The following is a 16,468-nucleotide window of genomic DNA, read 5'->3' as shown; positions in this document are numbered from 1 at the left end:
ATCATTAAAAACATAGATAGCTAGGTTTGCGATGACCAGGAGAACCACATGGTAACTTGCCTCCCTGGTGCGAAGGTTGCACATCTCTCAAGACATCTAGATAGACTTACACGTAGTGCTGTGGAAGAGCTGGCGGTCATGGTACATGTAGGTATGAGTGACATGGGGAAGGATAGGAGAGAGGTCCTGGAGGCCAAATTTAGGCTGCTAGGTAAGAAATTGAAGTCCAGGACCTCCACAGTAGCATTCTCTGAAATGTTTCCAGTTCCACGCAGAGGCAGTTGAACAGACAGAACTGCAGGGTATCAATGTGTGGATGTGATGATGGTATGGGAAGGAGGGGTTTAGATTTATTAGGAAATGGGGAAACTTTTGGGAAAGGGGAGCCTATGCAGGAAGGATGGACTCCACCTAAACCAAAATGGAACCAGATTGCTGGCACGTTAAATTAAAAAGATTGTTGAGCAGTTTTTAAACTAAGGGCTGGGGGTGAGCCGACAGGTGCGGAGGAGCACATGGTTTGGACAGAGACATCCCTTAGGGGAAGATCTATTAATGGAGATTCTCTATGCCCTAGTAAGGAGGAGAGGATGGATGATGATAAAATGCAGGTAGGATCTGATGAGAAACAGTCAAATGAAAAAAAAGTACCATTCAATTACATTATGTAATGGCAGACAGCTAAAAAGTGACAAGTTTTTAAAAGTGCTTATATACTAATACTAGAAGTCTAAATAATAAAATGGGTGAACTAGAATGCCTCGTATTAAACAAGGATTTTGATATAATAGGCATCACAGAAATTTAGTGGAATGAGGATAATCAATGAGAGACAGTAATACCAGGGTACAAAATATATTGGAAGGACAGAACAGGTCGTGCTGGTGGGGGAGTGGCACTGTATGTGAAAAAAAGGGGAGAATCAAATGAAGTAAAAATCTTAAATGAACCAAACTATAACATAAAATCTCTATGGAGAGTAGTTCCATGCTTGAATAATAAGAATATAGAAGTAGAGATATTACCGACCACCTGACCAGGATGGTGATAGTGTCTGGGAATGTCTGGGAAATGCTCAGGGAGATTAGAGAGGCTATTAAAATATGAAAGGGGGATTTCAACTATCCCCATATTGACTGGGGATGGGATGCAGAGATAATGTTTCTTGACACCTTAAATGACTGTTTCTTGGAGCAGCTAGTCCTGGAACCCTCAAGAGAAAAGAGTCAATTTTTGATTTAGTCCTAAGTGGAGCACAGGTTCAGGCCCAAGAGGTGAATATAACTGGACCGCTTGGTAATAGTAACCATACTATAATTAAATTTAACATCCCTATGGCAGGGAAAACACCACAGCAGCTCAACAACCTACCATTTAATTTCAGAAAGGGGGACTACACAAAAATGAGGAAGTTAGTGAAACAGACATTAAAAAGGTACAACGCTAAAAGTTAAATCCCTGCAAGCTGCATGGAAACTTTTTAAAGACACCATAATAGAGGCTCAAATTAAATGTTTACCCCAAATTAAAAAACATCGTAAGAAAACAAAAAAACAAAAAACACCGTGGCTAAACAAAGTAAAAGAAGCAGAAAGAGCCAAAAAGGCATCCTTTAAAAAAGGAAAGTTAAATCCTAGTGAGGAAAATAGAAAGGAGCATAAACTCTGGCAAATGAAGTGTAAAAATATAATTAGGAAGGCCAAAAAAGAATTTGAAAAACAGCTAGCTAAAGACTCAAAAATAGCAAAAAAATGTATGAGAAGCAGGAAGCCTGCTAAACCACCAGTGGGGCCACTGGACGATGGAGATGCTAAAGGAGCACTCAAGGATGATAAGACCATTGAGAAACTAAATGAATTTTTTGCATCAGTCTTCACGACTGAGGATGTGAGGGAGAGTCTCAATCCTGAGCCATTCTTTTTAGGTGACAAATCTGAGAAACTGTCCCAGATCGAGGTGTCATTAGAGGAGCTTTTGGACCACATTGATAAACTAAACAGTAATAAGTCACCAGGATCAGATGGTATTCACCCAAGAGTTCTGAAGAAACTCAAATGTGAAATTGCAGAACTACTACCTGTAGTCTGTAACCTATCATTTCAATCAGCTTCTGTACCAAATGACTGAAGGAGAGCTAATGTGATACCAATTAAAAAGGGCTCTAGAGCAATGTTCTAATTTTTCCCACTCATGTGTGGAATCAATTTTGTTACGTGCACTAATATGGAGGGGATGTGTGACACAGCACCTTCACAGAATATCAGAGCTGGATAACATAACACAAGAACTAGGGGTCACCAAATGAAATTAATAGGCAGCAGGTTTAAAACAAACAAAAGGAAGTATTTCTTCACACAACGCACAGTCAACCTGTGCAACTCTTTGCCAGGGGATGTTGTGAAGGCCATGACTATAATAGGGTTCAAAAAAGAACTAGTTAAATTCATGGAGGATAGGTCCCTCAATGGCTATTAGCCAGGATGGAGAAGGATGATGTCCCTAGCCTCTGTTTGCCAGAAGCTGGGAATGAGCAACAGGGAATGGAGGGATAGCTCAGGGGTTTGAGCATTGGCCTGCTAAACCCAGAGTTGAGAGTCCAATCCTTGAGGGGGCCATCTAGGGATCTGGGGTAAAAAATCTTTCTGGGGATTGGCCCTACTTTGGGAAGGGGACTGGACTAGATGACCTCCTGAGGTCCCTTCCAACCCTGGGATTCTATGATTTTCTGTTCATTCCTTCTGGGGCACTTGGCATTGGCCATGAACCTTTGGTCTAACCCAGTATGTCCATTCTTGTTATATTCTTAATTCCTTTGTAAGTTACACTGCCCTAATAACTCAGCTATGACTGAATCCCACTATATTACTTTCTCAGACTGCTCAACAAGAGATGGATCAAGTGTAACTACTCTTGAACTTGGACAATTCCTTCTTTGGTTCTGATTTCATTTCCATTTAATAATGACAGTATTTTAGACATTTTCTTGAGAAATTGTAGGATCTATGGTGGCGATGGCTAGATACAGATAAGCTGTCTAAGATATGTTTACAAAAACAAGCATAAAGGCCCGATAAAAAGGAGGATATTTTACAAGTAGTGTATTGCAATTCCTTACTGTTGGTATTTTAAAATCACTTTCTCTGATACAAGCATTGGTTGATACAAAGTAGATTTTTTCCCCACCTCGTTCTGAGGAAACTGGGATTGGTTAGTCTGCAGTAGAGAAGAATGAGGGGGGATTTGATAGCTGCTTTCAACTACCTAAAAAGGGAGTTCAAAAAGTAAAAAGTGGAAGTCAAATCCCAGTGAGGCAAATAGAAAGGAGCACAAACACTGCCAACTTAAGTGCAAGAGTGTAATAAGAAAAGCCAAAGAGGAGTTTGAAGAACGGCTAGCCATAAACTCCAAAGGTAATAACAAAATGTTTTTTAAGTACATCAGAAGCAGGAAGCCTGCTAAACAACCAGTGGGGCCCCTTGACGATGAAAATACAAAAGGAGCGCTTAAAGATGATAAAGTCATTGCGGAGAAACTAAATGGATTATTTGCTTCAGTCTTCACGGCTGAGGATGTTAGGGAGATTCCCAAACCTGAGCTGGCTTTTGTAGGTGACAAATCTGAGGAACTGTCACAGATTGAAGTGTCACTAGAGGAGGTTTTGGAATTAATTGATAAACTCAACATTAACAAGTCACCGGGACCAGATGGCATTCACCCAAGAGTTCTGAAAGAACTCAAATGTGAAGTTGCGGAACTATTAACCAAGGTTTGTAACCTGTCCTTTAAATCGGCTTCGGTACCCAATGACTGGAAGTTAGCTAATGTAACGCCAATATTTAAAAAGGGCTCTAGGGGTGATCCTGGCAATTACAGACCGGTAAGTCTAACGTCGGTACCGGGCAAATTAGTTGAAACAATAGTAAAGAATAAAATTGTCAGACACATAGGAAAACAAACTCTTGAGCAATAGTCAACATGGTTTCTGTAAAGGGAAATCATGTCTTACTAATCTATTAGAGTTCTTTGAAGGGGTCAACAAACATGTGGACAAGGGGATCCGTGGACATAGTGTACTTAGATTTCCAGAAAGCCTTTGACAAGGTCCCTCACCAAAGGCTCTTACGTAAATTAAGCTGTCACGGGATAAAAGGAAAGGTCCTTTCATGGATTGAGAACTGGTTAAAGGACAGGGAACAAAGGGTAGGAATTAATGGTAAATTCTCAGAATGGAGAGGGGTAACTAGTGGTGTTCCCCAAGGGTCAGTCCTAGGACCAATCCTATTCAATTTATTCATAAATGATCTGGAGAAAGGGGTAAACAGTGAGGTGGCAAAGTTTGCAGATGACACTAAACTACTCAAGATAGTTAAGACCAAAGCAGATTGTGAAGAACTTCAAAAAGATCTCACAAAACTAAGTGATTGGGCAACAAAATGGCAAATGAAATTTAATGTGGATAAATGTAAAGTAATGCACATTGGAAAAAATAACCCCAACTATACATACAACATGATGGGGGCTAATTTAGCTACAACGAATCAGGAAAAAGATCTTGGAGTTATTGTGGATAGTTCTCTGAAGATGTCCACGCAGTGTGCAGAGGCGGTCAAAAAAGCAAACAGGATGTTAGGAATCATTAAAAAGGGGATAGAGAATAAGACTGAGAATATATTATTGCCCTTATATAAATCCATGGTACGCCCACATCTCGAATACTGTGTACAGATGTGGTCTCCTCACCTCAAAAAAGATATTCTAGCACTAGAAAAGATTCAGAAAAGAGCAACTAAAATGATTAGGGGTTTAGAGAGGGTCCCATATGAGGAAAGATTAAAGAGGCTAGGACTCTTCAGTTTGGAAAAGAGGAGACTAAGGGGGGACATGATAGAGGTATATAAAATCATGAGTGATGTTGAGAAAGTGGATAAGGAAAAGTTATTTACTTATTCCCATAATACAAGAACTAGGGGTCACCAAATGAAATTAATAGGCAGCAGGTTTAAAACAAATAAAAGGAAGTTCTTCTTCACGCAGCACACAGTCAACTTGTGGAACTCCTTACCTGAGGAGGTTGTGAAGGCTAGGACTATAACAATGTTTAAAAGGGGACTGGATAAATTCATGGTGGCTAAGTCCATAAATGGCTATTAGCCAGGATGGGTAAGAATGGTGTCCCTAGCCTCTGTTCGTCAGAGGATGGAGATGGATGGCAGGAGAGAGATCACTTGATCATTGCCTGTTAGGTTCACTCCCTCAGGGGCACCTGGCATTGGCCACTGTCGGTAGACAGATACTGGGCTAGATGGACCTTTGGTCTGACCCGGTACGGCCTCTCTTATGTTCTTATGTTATGAGTTCCAAAGAGGATGGATCTAGACTGTTCTCAGTGGTACCTGATGACAGAACAAGGAGTAATGGTCTCAAGTTGCAGTGGGGGAGGTTTAGGTTGGATATTAGGAAAATCTTTTTCACTTGGAGAGTGGTAAAGCACTGGAATGGGTTACCTAGGGAGGTGGTGGAATCTCCTTCCTTAGAGGTTGTTAAGATCAGGCTTGACAAAGCCCTGGCTGGGATGATTTAGTTGGGAATTGGTCCTGCTTTGAGCAGGGGGTTGGACTAGATGACCTCCTGAGGTCCCTTCCAACCCTGATATTCTATGATTCTATAGAAAATTAGAAATCTCCAAGAGACAACCGAAAACATAATGGAATATTTCTGGTCCTTTTTACATCTGCAGGGAGTAGAGTAACTTGTTCATATAATTTCATTGCAGGTCTCATAATAGTTGGCATTTTCCATGATATGCCAGTTCCTGGAGTAATGTGACTACGTGAGAAACTCATCTCTCTCTCTCTATTTATTTAAAGTTTTTACCCCACATGGATGCAGAGAAAAGTTTGAAAATATGAACCCTAAAAGACACAAACACCCGAAGGCAGATAAATAACTCAAATTTATTTTTTAAATCTCTCAATTTTTAAACCAATCTCATGACTTCAGGAGAGGCAGGGAGGGCTGACAAGATTTTTGAATGTTCAGGGTTGGCAGTATTGCTTTTCTTCTAACCATGGTTTGAATAATGCAAGTTATTCCACCTTGGCAGACTCCCATGTGGGGCCCCATTGATGTTAATGGGAGTCTACAATGGTCTTCTCACACAGAACTTTCAGGATTAAGGCCCATTTTTGACCCACAGATGTTTCCAGAAACCTAGTTAATGTTTCTTTTAGGTTCAGAACAGGCAACATCAGGATATTAAGCTTCCCCTATCTCTCATTCTGAGGAAGAGTGACAAATATTAAATGCAATAAAATATTTCACCTGAGTAATTAGAGATATAACAGCAGCTCTGCTTTTTACCTACCTTTGAATTTTTATGTAGTGTAATGTAACTAATTAGACTACAAAAGCTAAACATTTACAACTAAGCTAAAAAACTCTAAAATGCAACACTGGCACAGCATGGAGCTTTAACTATAATATAAGCCCCCAATGATTTGGAGATGGCAAAGTGACAGCTGTCCAACAGGTGGGAACAGTTTGCTTCTTATACGAGAATACCACATTTTTCTTACTATAGCTAAATACTGTACTAGTAGGAGGCTTAATACAAGGAAAGTTTTAACAAAATCCTGCTCACACATAAGAGGGGTGAGAACATTGTCTACTGCTCTGTATAATGTAGCCAAGCGAAACATACAAGAGTGTTAGGTCAAGTCATAGGTCAGATCTACATGTAAGTAATGGTAAAAAGATAAAACTGATATTGAAGTGATTTTTTTCCTACATTTTATCCACAGTGATTCAAAAGAATCTACTTTTATTTCCTGCAATGTATATGATGGAATTGTTCACGTGTGAGGGACTAATGATGACTATCATTTTTACTCTCTGATGTAAAAAAGAAAAATCATTAAATATAAACTCCCTTTGTCAAAATGCCTCCTTCTGAAAGAGGAACTCGGGGTAGCTTGAAAGTTAGTCCTTTCACCAACAGAAGTTTGTCCAATAAAAGATATTACCTCACCCACCATGTCTCTCTGATTCTGAAATACAAAGTTAAAACTGTCAAATTAGAATTTCATATTCTCATTGGCTAAAGAGCTACAGCTGCTGATACCAAATCACAATACATCAAACTTAATAACTTAAGACCAGTTTGAAGTTACGCAGCAGGTAGACAGCCAACCCACAACTAGATTCCCAGTCTACTGTCCTATGTGCTGGATCACAGTGGCTTCCATCATCATTTCAACATCTTATTTCTCTACTTGGAGAACAAAAACAGTCCACAAAAACAGAAGAAACCTTGGACATAAATGATACAGTGACTGGTCATATCAACACTTAAGAAAGTGATCGGGGTTTTATCAATGTAAAGCACATGTGATTTTTTTTTCCCCCAAATAATGCTATTTGTTTGTTAGGTACCAACAAGGTGCTCAGCACTGTACAAGAGAAAGACAACAGTAACTGCAGTGAGAAGCTTACATTCTTGGGCCCTGATGCTGTACATTTCTAAACATATGGGAGATTCCACTGACCAGAACAATACTAACCTTGTACATATGAGTAAACATTTATTCTGTCCTAAGAGTGGAATGAAAAAAAATGTTTCCCACTACCTATAATTATAATCTCAACTTCTCAAGTATCAATCTACTTCCAAGTAAATGAAGTCTGAGTATTGAAAAAGAATGATCCTTACACTGACCCTGACATGCCACTAGAGTTTATCAGTTATTTAAGCAACAGAAAACGTAACTCATATTTTGGGTTCATACCACTATTCTGAACTCTGATCTCTTTAACCCCCGAGAACCCTCCGAAAACCACAAAATTAAGACTTTCAGTGGTTGGCGGCCCATACCCCGGTTGGGGTGACGGGCATGAATGAATGAATGAGTGCTCCGGTTACACAGCTTCTGAAACAATTATTTTCTTACACTGAGACCATTTAGAACTTGCATTTAAGATTAAAATGCTAAACCAAAGCAGCAATTTTTAAGTGAGCCAAATGAAAAAATTGGTTGGTAACAAAATTCCCAACCTTGAGTGTAACTTTTATGTTGATTTCCAAGGTAGATTGTTTCCCCAATATCCCTGCATAGAATCCTAGAATCTCAGGGTTGGAAGGGACCTCAGGAGGTATCTAGTCCAACCCCCTGCTCAAAGCAGGACCAAACCCAACTAAATCATCCCAGCCAGGGCTTTGTCAAGCCTGACCTTAAAAACCTCTAAGGAAGGAGATTCCACCACCTCCCTAGGTAACCCATTCCAGTTCTTCACCACCCTACTAGTGAAAAAGTTTTTCCTAATGTCCAGCCTAACATAACATTCAGCAAGACAAGCATTTCAGATACTCCCAGTTGGATTTCAGGAGAACCCTCACTGGCTATATATAAAATTAATCATTTTGACATAGTTACATTTAAGTACATAAGATGTGCCCACGTGCAACATTAATTGATTTATACACGGGTGGAATTCACTAAATAGCCACTGCATACCCTCTTCCGTTTTCACCCAGTTATCCACAGTTTGATATTTATAGGAAAGTGAAAGGCAATCAGAATCCAGGGCCAGTCCATAAATAAACACCACATTTTCATTTACATGGATGTTGGTGGTTTAGATCCCCAAACCGAGTGTTGTATGACCGCCCCCACCAGGGATATTTCTGCACAGAGCTCATTGCAGGACTGGCTCTTGGCTACAAGTTTCTCAGGGCAACAGGCTTGTTTTTGTTTGTGAAGCACTGTGCACATTTCTGATCCCAGCTATGACCCCCCCTCACCTCACGCCGTTAACGGTCACCTGTTTGCCTGGAGCGTTAAGCCTCAGATCAGGCTTGTGACCCTGTCACAGAACCGACACTGACCAGCCCCCAGCCCCGTCCCAGGGTCTCAGCAGGACTCTACCCCACGCAGCACACCTGGGGGGGGGGGTCACTGCTGCTTCATGGGGGGGGGAACTGACGCACGGGAAAGTAGCCCGGGGGGGGTCACAGAGCAGATCAGCAGCAGGACTGGGAAAGGAGCCCAGGTGTCCCGCTGCCCGCCCCAGGCTGGGGAACACACAGGCGCCCCCCAGCCCCTCATCTACCCCCCCTTACCCCACACTCTCTCCCCCCGCCCCTCGGGGGGCTGGGAAGAAACCCCACAGGCCCAGCCCCCCAGGAGAGAGGGAAGGGGAGCGCTATGATCACCTTGGCTCTACCGGCCTCCAGCTTCCTCCTCCTCTCCTCGTCCATGGCTGGGTCAGGAGGAGGGTCGGGGCGGCCGAGAGGCGCGAGCCCGAAGAACGGGGCACTCGCCTGTCGGGGGGGGACGGGCTCCGCCGCGCCTCACGGCCGCTATTGGGCTTACAATGGCGCCCGCCAAGCCCACGCTCAGGAAAGGGCCGCGTTGGGACCGTAGCCCCGCCCCCCGCTCCACCCCAGGCCTGGGCGGGAGCAGCGCGTGGGGCTCGGCCGGGCTGGCCCAGGCAGCCCCCCTCGGCCTGGCAGATCCCGCTGTTCCCGAGGGGCTCCTGCCGCGCTGCCCTGCGGACACCGTCACCCACCTCACAGCGGCAATGGGTCTCGGGGGGCGCTGGGCAGCGGGCACGGGGAGGGTCTGTGGGCGGGGGGCGGGGAGGCGCTGGGCAGTGGGGGCATTGTGGGCGGGCCGGCACTGGGGGGACTGGGCACTGTGGGCGGGGCGGGGAGGCACTGGGGGGGGCTATGGGCTTGGCGGCACTGGGGGGGTCTGGGCGCTGTAAGCGGGGCGGGGAGGCACTGGGGGGGCTGTAAGCGGGGCGGCGCAGGGCAGTGGGCACTGGAGGGGCGGCACTAGGGGAATCGGGCAGTGTGGGGGCGGGGCGGCGCTGGGTACGGGGGGGGCTATGGGCGGGGCGGCACTGGGGGATTGGGCAGTGTGAGGGCGGGGCGGCGCTGGGTACTGGGGGGGCTATGGGCTTGGCGGCACTGGGGGTCTGGGCGCTGTAAGTGGGGCGGGAGGCACTGGGGGCTGTAAGCGGGCGGCGCAGGGCAGTGGGCACTGGAGGGCGGCACTAGGGGATCGGGCAGTGTGGGGCGGGGCGGCGCTGGGTACTGGGGCTATGGGCGGGGCGGCACTCGGCAGTGGTCACTGGAGGGGCGGCACTAGGGGGATCGGGCAGTGTGGGGGCGGGGCGGCGCTGGGTACTGGGGGGGCTATGGGCGGGGCGGCGCAGGGCAGTGGTCACTGGCGGGGGGGGGGAGCGGGGGGAATGCGGTGTGCACGTCACTGCCCATTCGCACTAACGGATTATTGGGATTGACAGAGGGGGGGCTGGTATTCTCCTCCCTCTGCAGCTCCCGCCCCCGCCAAAGGACGCGCCAATGAAGAAGCTCCTCCCACCGCGGCGCTACGGCGGCGTGGATGGTCCGTTCAAATGGCTGCAGGCTAGGGTCCGCCCCCACAGCCGGACTAGCCAATCACGAGTGGGAGGCCTCAGCCCCGGGTAAACCGAACCAACCAGTCAGGAGTTGGGAGCGTGCGGGGGGGCGGGGGTGTCTCCGCCGCCAGGGCCAGGGCGTGAGGCGCTTCGCGTTCGTCCCTCCCTGTGGGGGCGGGGCAGGGAGAGCGTCTGCTGCTGCGCCGCTCGCGTGGGCTGCGTGCTCCCGAGGCGGGCGGGAGGAGCTCCTAGCTCTGGGGCCCCCTCCGGCCCCGCCCCCACAGGGAGGGGGCTCCTAGCTCTATGGAAACGCCCCTTCCCTGCCCCCCCCATAGGGTAACCTGCTTTGCTGGAGGGAATTAAAGGGAAAAGCAGCTAATAATAGGGGCTGCCCCCCCCCCCCGCATTCTAAGTGACACCCTTTCCCGTAGCCTGTCAGGGACTTTTCTCCCTTTCCCGTAGCCTGTCAGGGATTTTTCTCTCAAGTGTACAGTGCAATTATCATAAACTTCAGTTTAATATTTAAAATGATCAAGGCACATCCCTTAAACTAGGGGGCAGGTGGTCGCCCTAAATGGGGAGGAGGTTCCTAGTACTAATGCCACCCTCCAATCCCCTGTCCTCCCCGTCAGGGCCCGGACCTCACAGGGACAGCACTTCTAGCACTACGAACCCCCTGTTCTCTGCCCCCTGCTCCCTCAAGGCCCTGGCTCCCCCGCCCTGCTCCAGCTGCCCCCCATTCTGGCTGGGGCCGGCCAGCCCATCCCCCACTACCAACCACCATCAGCCTTGCCTAGGCTGTGAGGGAGCATTGGCAGACCTACTGTTAATTTTAAAATGCAGCTGTTCTGTTCCTTTCCCAGCACGTGGCAGGGGTGAGATGGTCTTCCTTTTTGATAGGCACCTTGTAACTAGCAACTGAGAACTGTTGTTTAACAACGGTTGGAAACATAAGAGTCCCCACAGGGCTTAGCTGGAAGGCAGCACTCTCTCTGTATAGAACAGTGTCTGTCCTCGGGTGGGATGGGACTTGTGGGGAGGAGAGTCAGAAGGCACTGAAAATGTTATTACGATCTAATGCAAAGAAAATCTTGCTCCCCCAGCTCATTCTGATTTCAGGCACCCACCTCTACCTCTCAAAACACACTTACACAGACTTAGCATTTTGCTATCATTGATAGATTTTTTACTGTTGCAGGTTTTTTGTTTGTTCTTTTTTGTTTTTGCCACCTGAAAAGGTTGAGAAGCACCGCTGTAGTGCATAGGGTACAGATCTGGTATCTACAAGACCGCTGTTCTTTTACCGGCTTTGCCACTGCTCTGCTGTGTGACCTTGGACAAGTCTCTCCGTCTCGCTTTAACCTCCCACATGTTGTTTAGAATCTTTAGAGCCCATTTCTGCTAAGATTTATGCAAGTATTTAGTTTTTAAAATGTGGGTAATCCCATTGACTTCAATGGGCTATTCACAGTACATAAAATTAAGCATATGCATAAATATCTGCACAATCAGGGCATTAGGCTGTACTCTCTTTGTGGCAGTGACTGTCTCTCATGGGTTTGTACAGCACCTAGCACAATGGGGCTGTGATTTCTGTTGGGAAATTAGGCATTAATCTCATAGGAATAGTAAATAATAAATTTAGACAGAACATCCTGTTTTTTAAAAATCAGAATATAAAGATATATACAGACAAACTCTAGTCATAACTGATTTTGAGCTCATAATTTCATTATGAACTTAGCTCAAGGAGAAAATGTACATTTTGATTGAATGAAGCAGGAAGCATATCCATTGGTTTATTTTATTTTTGTTATAGTACTTCACTACTAGCGCTGCATTTATTTTATTCTGCTTCCTCATGAAGTGTTATTCCTCTACTGTATTTTCTGCATGAAATTGATGGCTGAGGGCACAGAAATGTGGAGGAGCAATAACTGTTCCATGATTTGCTTGCATTCATTAATTTAATAAACATTAAAAGAGGTTGAATTCATTGTGTGTACAGAGACAGAGATATCGGTATGGATAGCACTATGACCTAAATTTGGCAAAGCTCTTAGGTACATGGGTAATCTAACTGAAGTCCATGGGAGCCCTCATATGAGGGTAGACACTTGTGAGTATTGTGCCAGGTAGAACAGCAGAAGCGGGGATGGGCATAAAGGGGTCCTGCCATTCCCTTCATTCTTGTGTTTAGTGTCAAATACCATAGGGTGGGGGGTATTAGCCCAATAATTCAGTAATCTGCTTTCTTTCCTATATACTGTTTTGGTCTAGATCAAAACAAACAGCAAATTGCTAGTGTATTGAATATAGGAAAAGACAGGGAAACTATATCTCTATTTATACACACACACACACACACACACACACACAGAGGGCCAAATTCTGCTCTGTTGCACCTCTGTGATTGCCCTACCATTAGGGATCAGCTGGGTGAATCTGAAAGAATTTTAGGCCATTGTTTCCAGTGGCTAGAATTTATTTAATCAGTGTTCTGTGAATGAACCAAGAGAAAACATTGCAGTGCCTGTTTGCCTCTCAAAAAAGCATGGTATGAGGTATGTATTTATTTTTGTATTCTCTCTTTTGTGACTGTTGACATGAACTATTCAACAGCACATATTAATGTGTTCGAGCGTCCAAGCAACCACCTAAACTACTGCCCCATATGAGAAGCCACCAGCAAGAAATCCTTAGCTGTAGTAATTAATGCACTTGCTGCAAAGAAAATACAAAATATAATAATTTGTTTATAAACAGGTCTCATGAGGGTTTTTTGGTAGTTAATGTAAAATCAACTTCTTTGGCAGTGCTGAGAATGTTATAAGGGTACTTTTGTAACTTTCCTGTGACAGGATGTAGAGGAAAATCAGCCTACAGTGGAGGGTGCTGGACTGGGACTCAGGAGTATGTGAGAATACTGCAGGGGTGGGCAAACTTTTTGGCCCGAGGGCTACATTGGGGAATAGAAATTGTATGGCGGGTCATGAATGCTCACAAAATTGGGGTTGGGGTGTGGGATCGGGGGTGGGCATGGGGATGAGGAGTTTGGGGTGTAGGAGGGTCCTCTGACCTGGAACTGAAGGGTTCAGAGAGCAGGAGGGGTATTGGGTACAGGAAGGGGTACAGGTTCTGGCTGGGGGTGAGGGCTCTGGAGTGGGGATGAGAGGTTTGGAGTGCAGGAGGAAGCTCGGGGCTGGAATTGAGGGGTTTGGGAGGGGATCAGGGCTGGGGTAGGGGGTTGGGAAATAGGGAGAGGCTCAGGGGGTGCAGGCTCTGAGTGGCACTTGCCACTGCTTCCAGGAGCCGCTTGAGGTATGTCCCTTCTCCAGCTCCTATGCGGAGGTGTGGCGAGGCGGCTTTGCACGATGCCTCATCCACAGGCACCGCCCCCATCGCTCCCAATGGAGCATGTAGGAGCCGGAGCGGGGCCATGCCATGGCTTCTGGGAGCCGCATTGTGCAGTCCCCAGCCCTGCGCCCTGGCTGGAGTGGGGCCGAGCTGTGTGGTGCGGCCCCCGGCCCAGCGCCACAGCCGGAGCAGGGCTGAGCTGCATGGTGCAGCCTGCGGGCCGGCTTAAAACGGCTGACAGGCTGTAGTTTGCTCACTCCTGGAAAACTGATATACCCAGCCAATAGTATGTTGATACACAGACCCTGTGTGCTACAAATGCCATAAAGACAGTGCAATTTGCAAGCACCTATAGGTTTCAATGGTAGAAGACTTCCACAACTGTACAGCCCTGTTAACCACATCCCAAGTATGATATAGCATTGGTTAGTTGCAATCCCTGGGACAAGAGGTTTGCCTCAGCTCCAAATAGCCCTAGTGCATGGCTGCAACACTTTTTGGACAGAAAAACCACGTGTGGCTTCAGAATCTCTCATCTCATGCTAGAAGCAGTATCTGTGTCAGAGTGTGCAGGCACAGTTCTGTCCAAAATAATGGTGCTGTTCAGACATCTGTGCTCGATCCTTCCCTTACCATCCTTGGTTTTACATCTGTCTAATTTAAAACAAAAATCTAGCCCTGTACAACATCAATAAAGCACTTGTTAAAATTGGTAAATAAGTGACTCAAAAAAAGTAGTTGTCAATGGGGAGTCATTATTAAGGCTGCAAGTTTGTCACAGAAGTCACAGATTTCATGACTTTCCAGGACCTCCATGATTTCTGCAGGGGCTTAACTATACTTACATGAGTAGGTCCAGCCCCTCATAAGCTCTAACTTATGCCAACATCTCTACAGGGAGGATCAGTATTAGTGAGGTGTTGTAACGATGCTGGTCTTGGTGGGACCCAACTGAGAGTGCCAATTCAGGACAAACTGCTTAAAGCAGGGTAGTTACAGCCCAAAGCTGGGGTTTTTCCACCTCTAAGGTAAACCAAACCAGACAGACAGAGAGGACTTTGGTTTTGCCCCACTGGCTAACCACAAGTCACACAAGCAATTCCCTTAGACACTCCAGTTTTTCAGTATCACCACCAGTGCCACTTGTTATGGGGACAAATGGTTATGAAAACCAATACCCCAGTAAAAGAAAAAAGGTTTTCTCGACCGCAAAGGACCAAGCCCCAGACCCAGGTCAATATACAAATCAGATCTTACCCACAAATCAAGCTGTTGTCAATCCTTTAGAATCTAAAGTCTAAAGGTTTATTCATAAAGGAAGAAGATATAGATGAGAGCAAGAATTAGTTAAATGGAATCAATTACATACAGTAATGGCAAAGTTCTTGGTTTAGGTTTGTAGCAGTGATGATTTGAACCAGCAGTTTATTCTAAGTCTCTGGAGTACATCCCCAGCTGGGATGGGTCATCAGTCCTTTGTGTAGAGCTTCCACTAGTAGCAAAGTCCCTCCAGAGGTAAGAAGCAGGACTGAAGACAAGATGGAGATGAGGCATTAGCCTTTTATAGTCTTTTCCAGGTGTAAGAACCTCTTTGTTCTTACTGTGGAAAATTACAGCAAAATGGAGTCTGGAGTCACATGGGCAAGTCCCTGCATACTTTGCTGAGTCACAAAGTGTCTCTGCCTTCTCTCATTGGGTCAGTTGTATAGCTGATGGTCCTCAATGGGCCATCAAGCAGGCTAGGCAGAGCTGACACCAACTTGCCTGGGGTATCACCCAGAAGCATAGCATAAGTTTGAAATACAGTATAGAGCCAATATTCATAACTTCAACTACAAAAATGATACACACATATAGACATCATAACCAGCAAACCATAACCTTGTGTTAGACACCTTATTTGACCTCCTTTATACCAGATTTGGGGCCACTATAGGACCTTGGTTGCAACAATGATCTATAAGGTCCCAGTTTATGTCAATAACGTCACAGATGTGAAGGTGGCTTAAAGCCACCCTCTCCTCCCAAGCTCTGTGTAAGCTTGTCTCTCTCACCACCAGAAGTTGGTCCAATAAAAGATATTACCTCACCCACCTTGTCTCTCTCATATCATGGGACCGATACAGCTACAATAGCACTGCCACCTTTACTCATGTATGCAATCTGGTCCCCTGACACTGGCCTCATGTTATGAAACCACAAATATTTTTGTCCAGTTTGCTTTTGTTTCTACTTGATGTGCTGGTAGTTCAGTATATGGTATGCAAGTCATGTAAGCCTGGAGATAAGTTGTTTAGATTGTAGACAGGCACTACAAACTTAGCAACCAGGCTACATGGCCTGTCCTCAGAGCTAGTCATAAGAGCATGCTAGCAACGCACAGGGCTGGGCTTAGTGACGCTTTGAGGCAAAGGCTAGCAACAATTAAGAAAGGAGTGACAATTTCAAGCTGAGCAACATTGCAGTTGACCATGACCTATCCCCAGCACAAGGGATTGCAATAAGAAATAGCAAAGAAAGTTGTGCTTGGAAAATCTGTGTTGCCCTTAGTCATTCATTTGAGCCTGGGAACTTTTTTTTTTTTTAAATATATATATTGTCTTCTATTGTGACCCACTCATACTGAGGAGACTTTTTAATGGAATGCTTCTTTGAAGATCCTTGAGAACAAAAATAACTGAAAATAAAAGCT

The 16,468-nt window shown here is 45.5% G+C and overlaps 1 protein-coding gene across 5 annotated transcripts in view; it reads right to left on the bottom strand.

Annotated features, from left to right (window-relative positions):
* The window catches only part of PCNT (pericentrin), a 228,943-nt gene extending 219,352 nt beyond the window's left edge, over nucleotides 1–9,591 (bottom strand). For 3 of the 5 annotated variants that reach the window (XM_039495308.1, XM_039495309.1, XM_039495310.1), the window contains exon 1: nucleotides 9,209–9,344. In XM_039495308.1, the coding sequence (XP_039351242.1) occupies nucleotides 9,209–9,253 (45 nt within the window). In that variant the 5' untranslated portion in view covers nucleotides 9,254–9,344. Of the gene's footprint in view, nucleotides 1–9,208; nucleotides 9,345–9,564 lie in introns of those variants that run through there. The other 2 variants (XM_039495311.1, XM_039495312.1) reach the window with 2 other exon arrangements.
* Nucleotides 9,592–16,468: the final 6,877 nt, after the last annotated feature.

Source organism: Mauremys reevesii, linkage group 11 (assembly GCF_016161935.1).
Source record: "Mauremys reevesii isolate NIE-2019 linkage group 11, ASM1616193v1, whole genome shotgun sequence".
NCBI lineage: Eukaryota > Metazoa > Chordata > Testudines > Geoemydidae > Mauremys > Mauremys reevesii.
The sequence above is the reverse complement of the archived record's forward strand: the minus strand, read 5'-3'. Positions and strand labels throughout refer to the sequence as shown.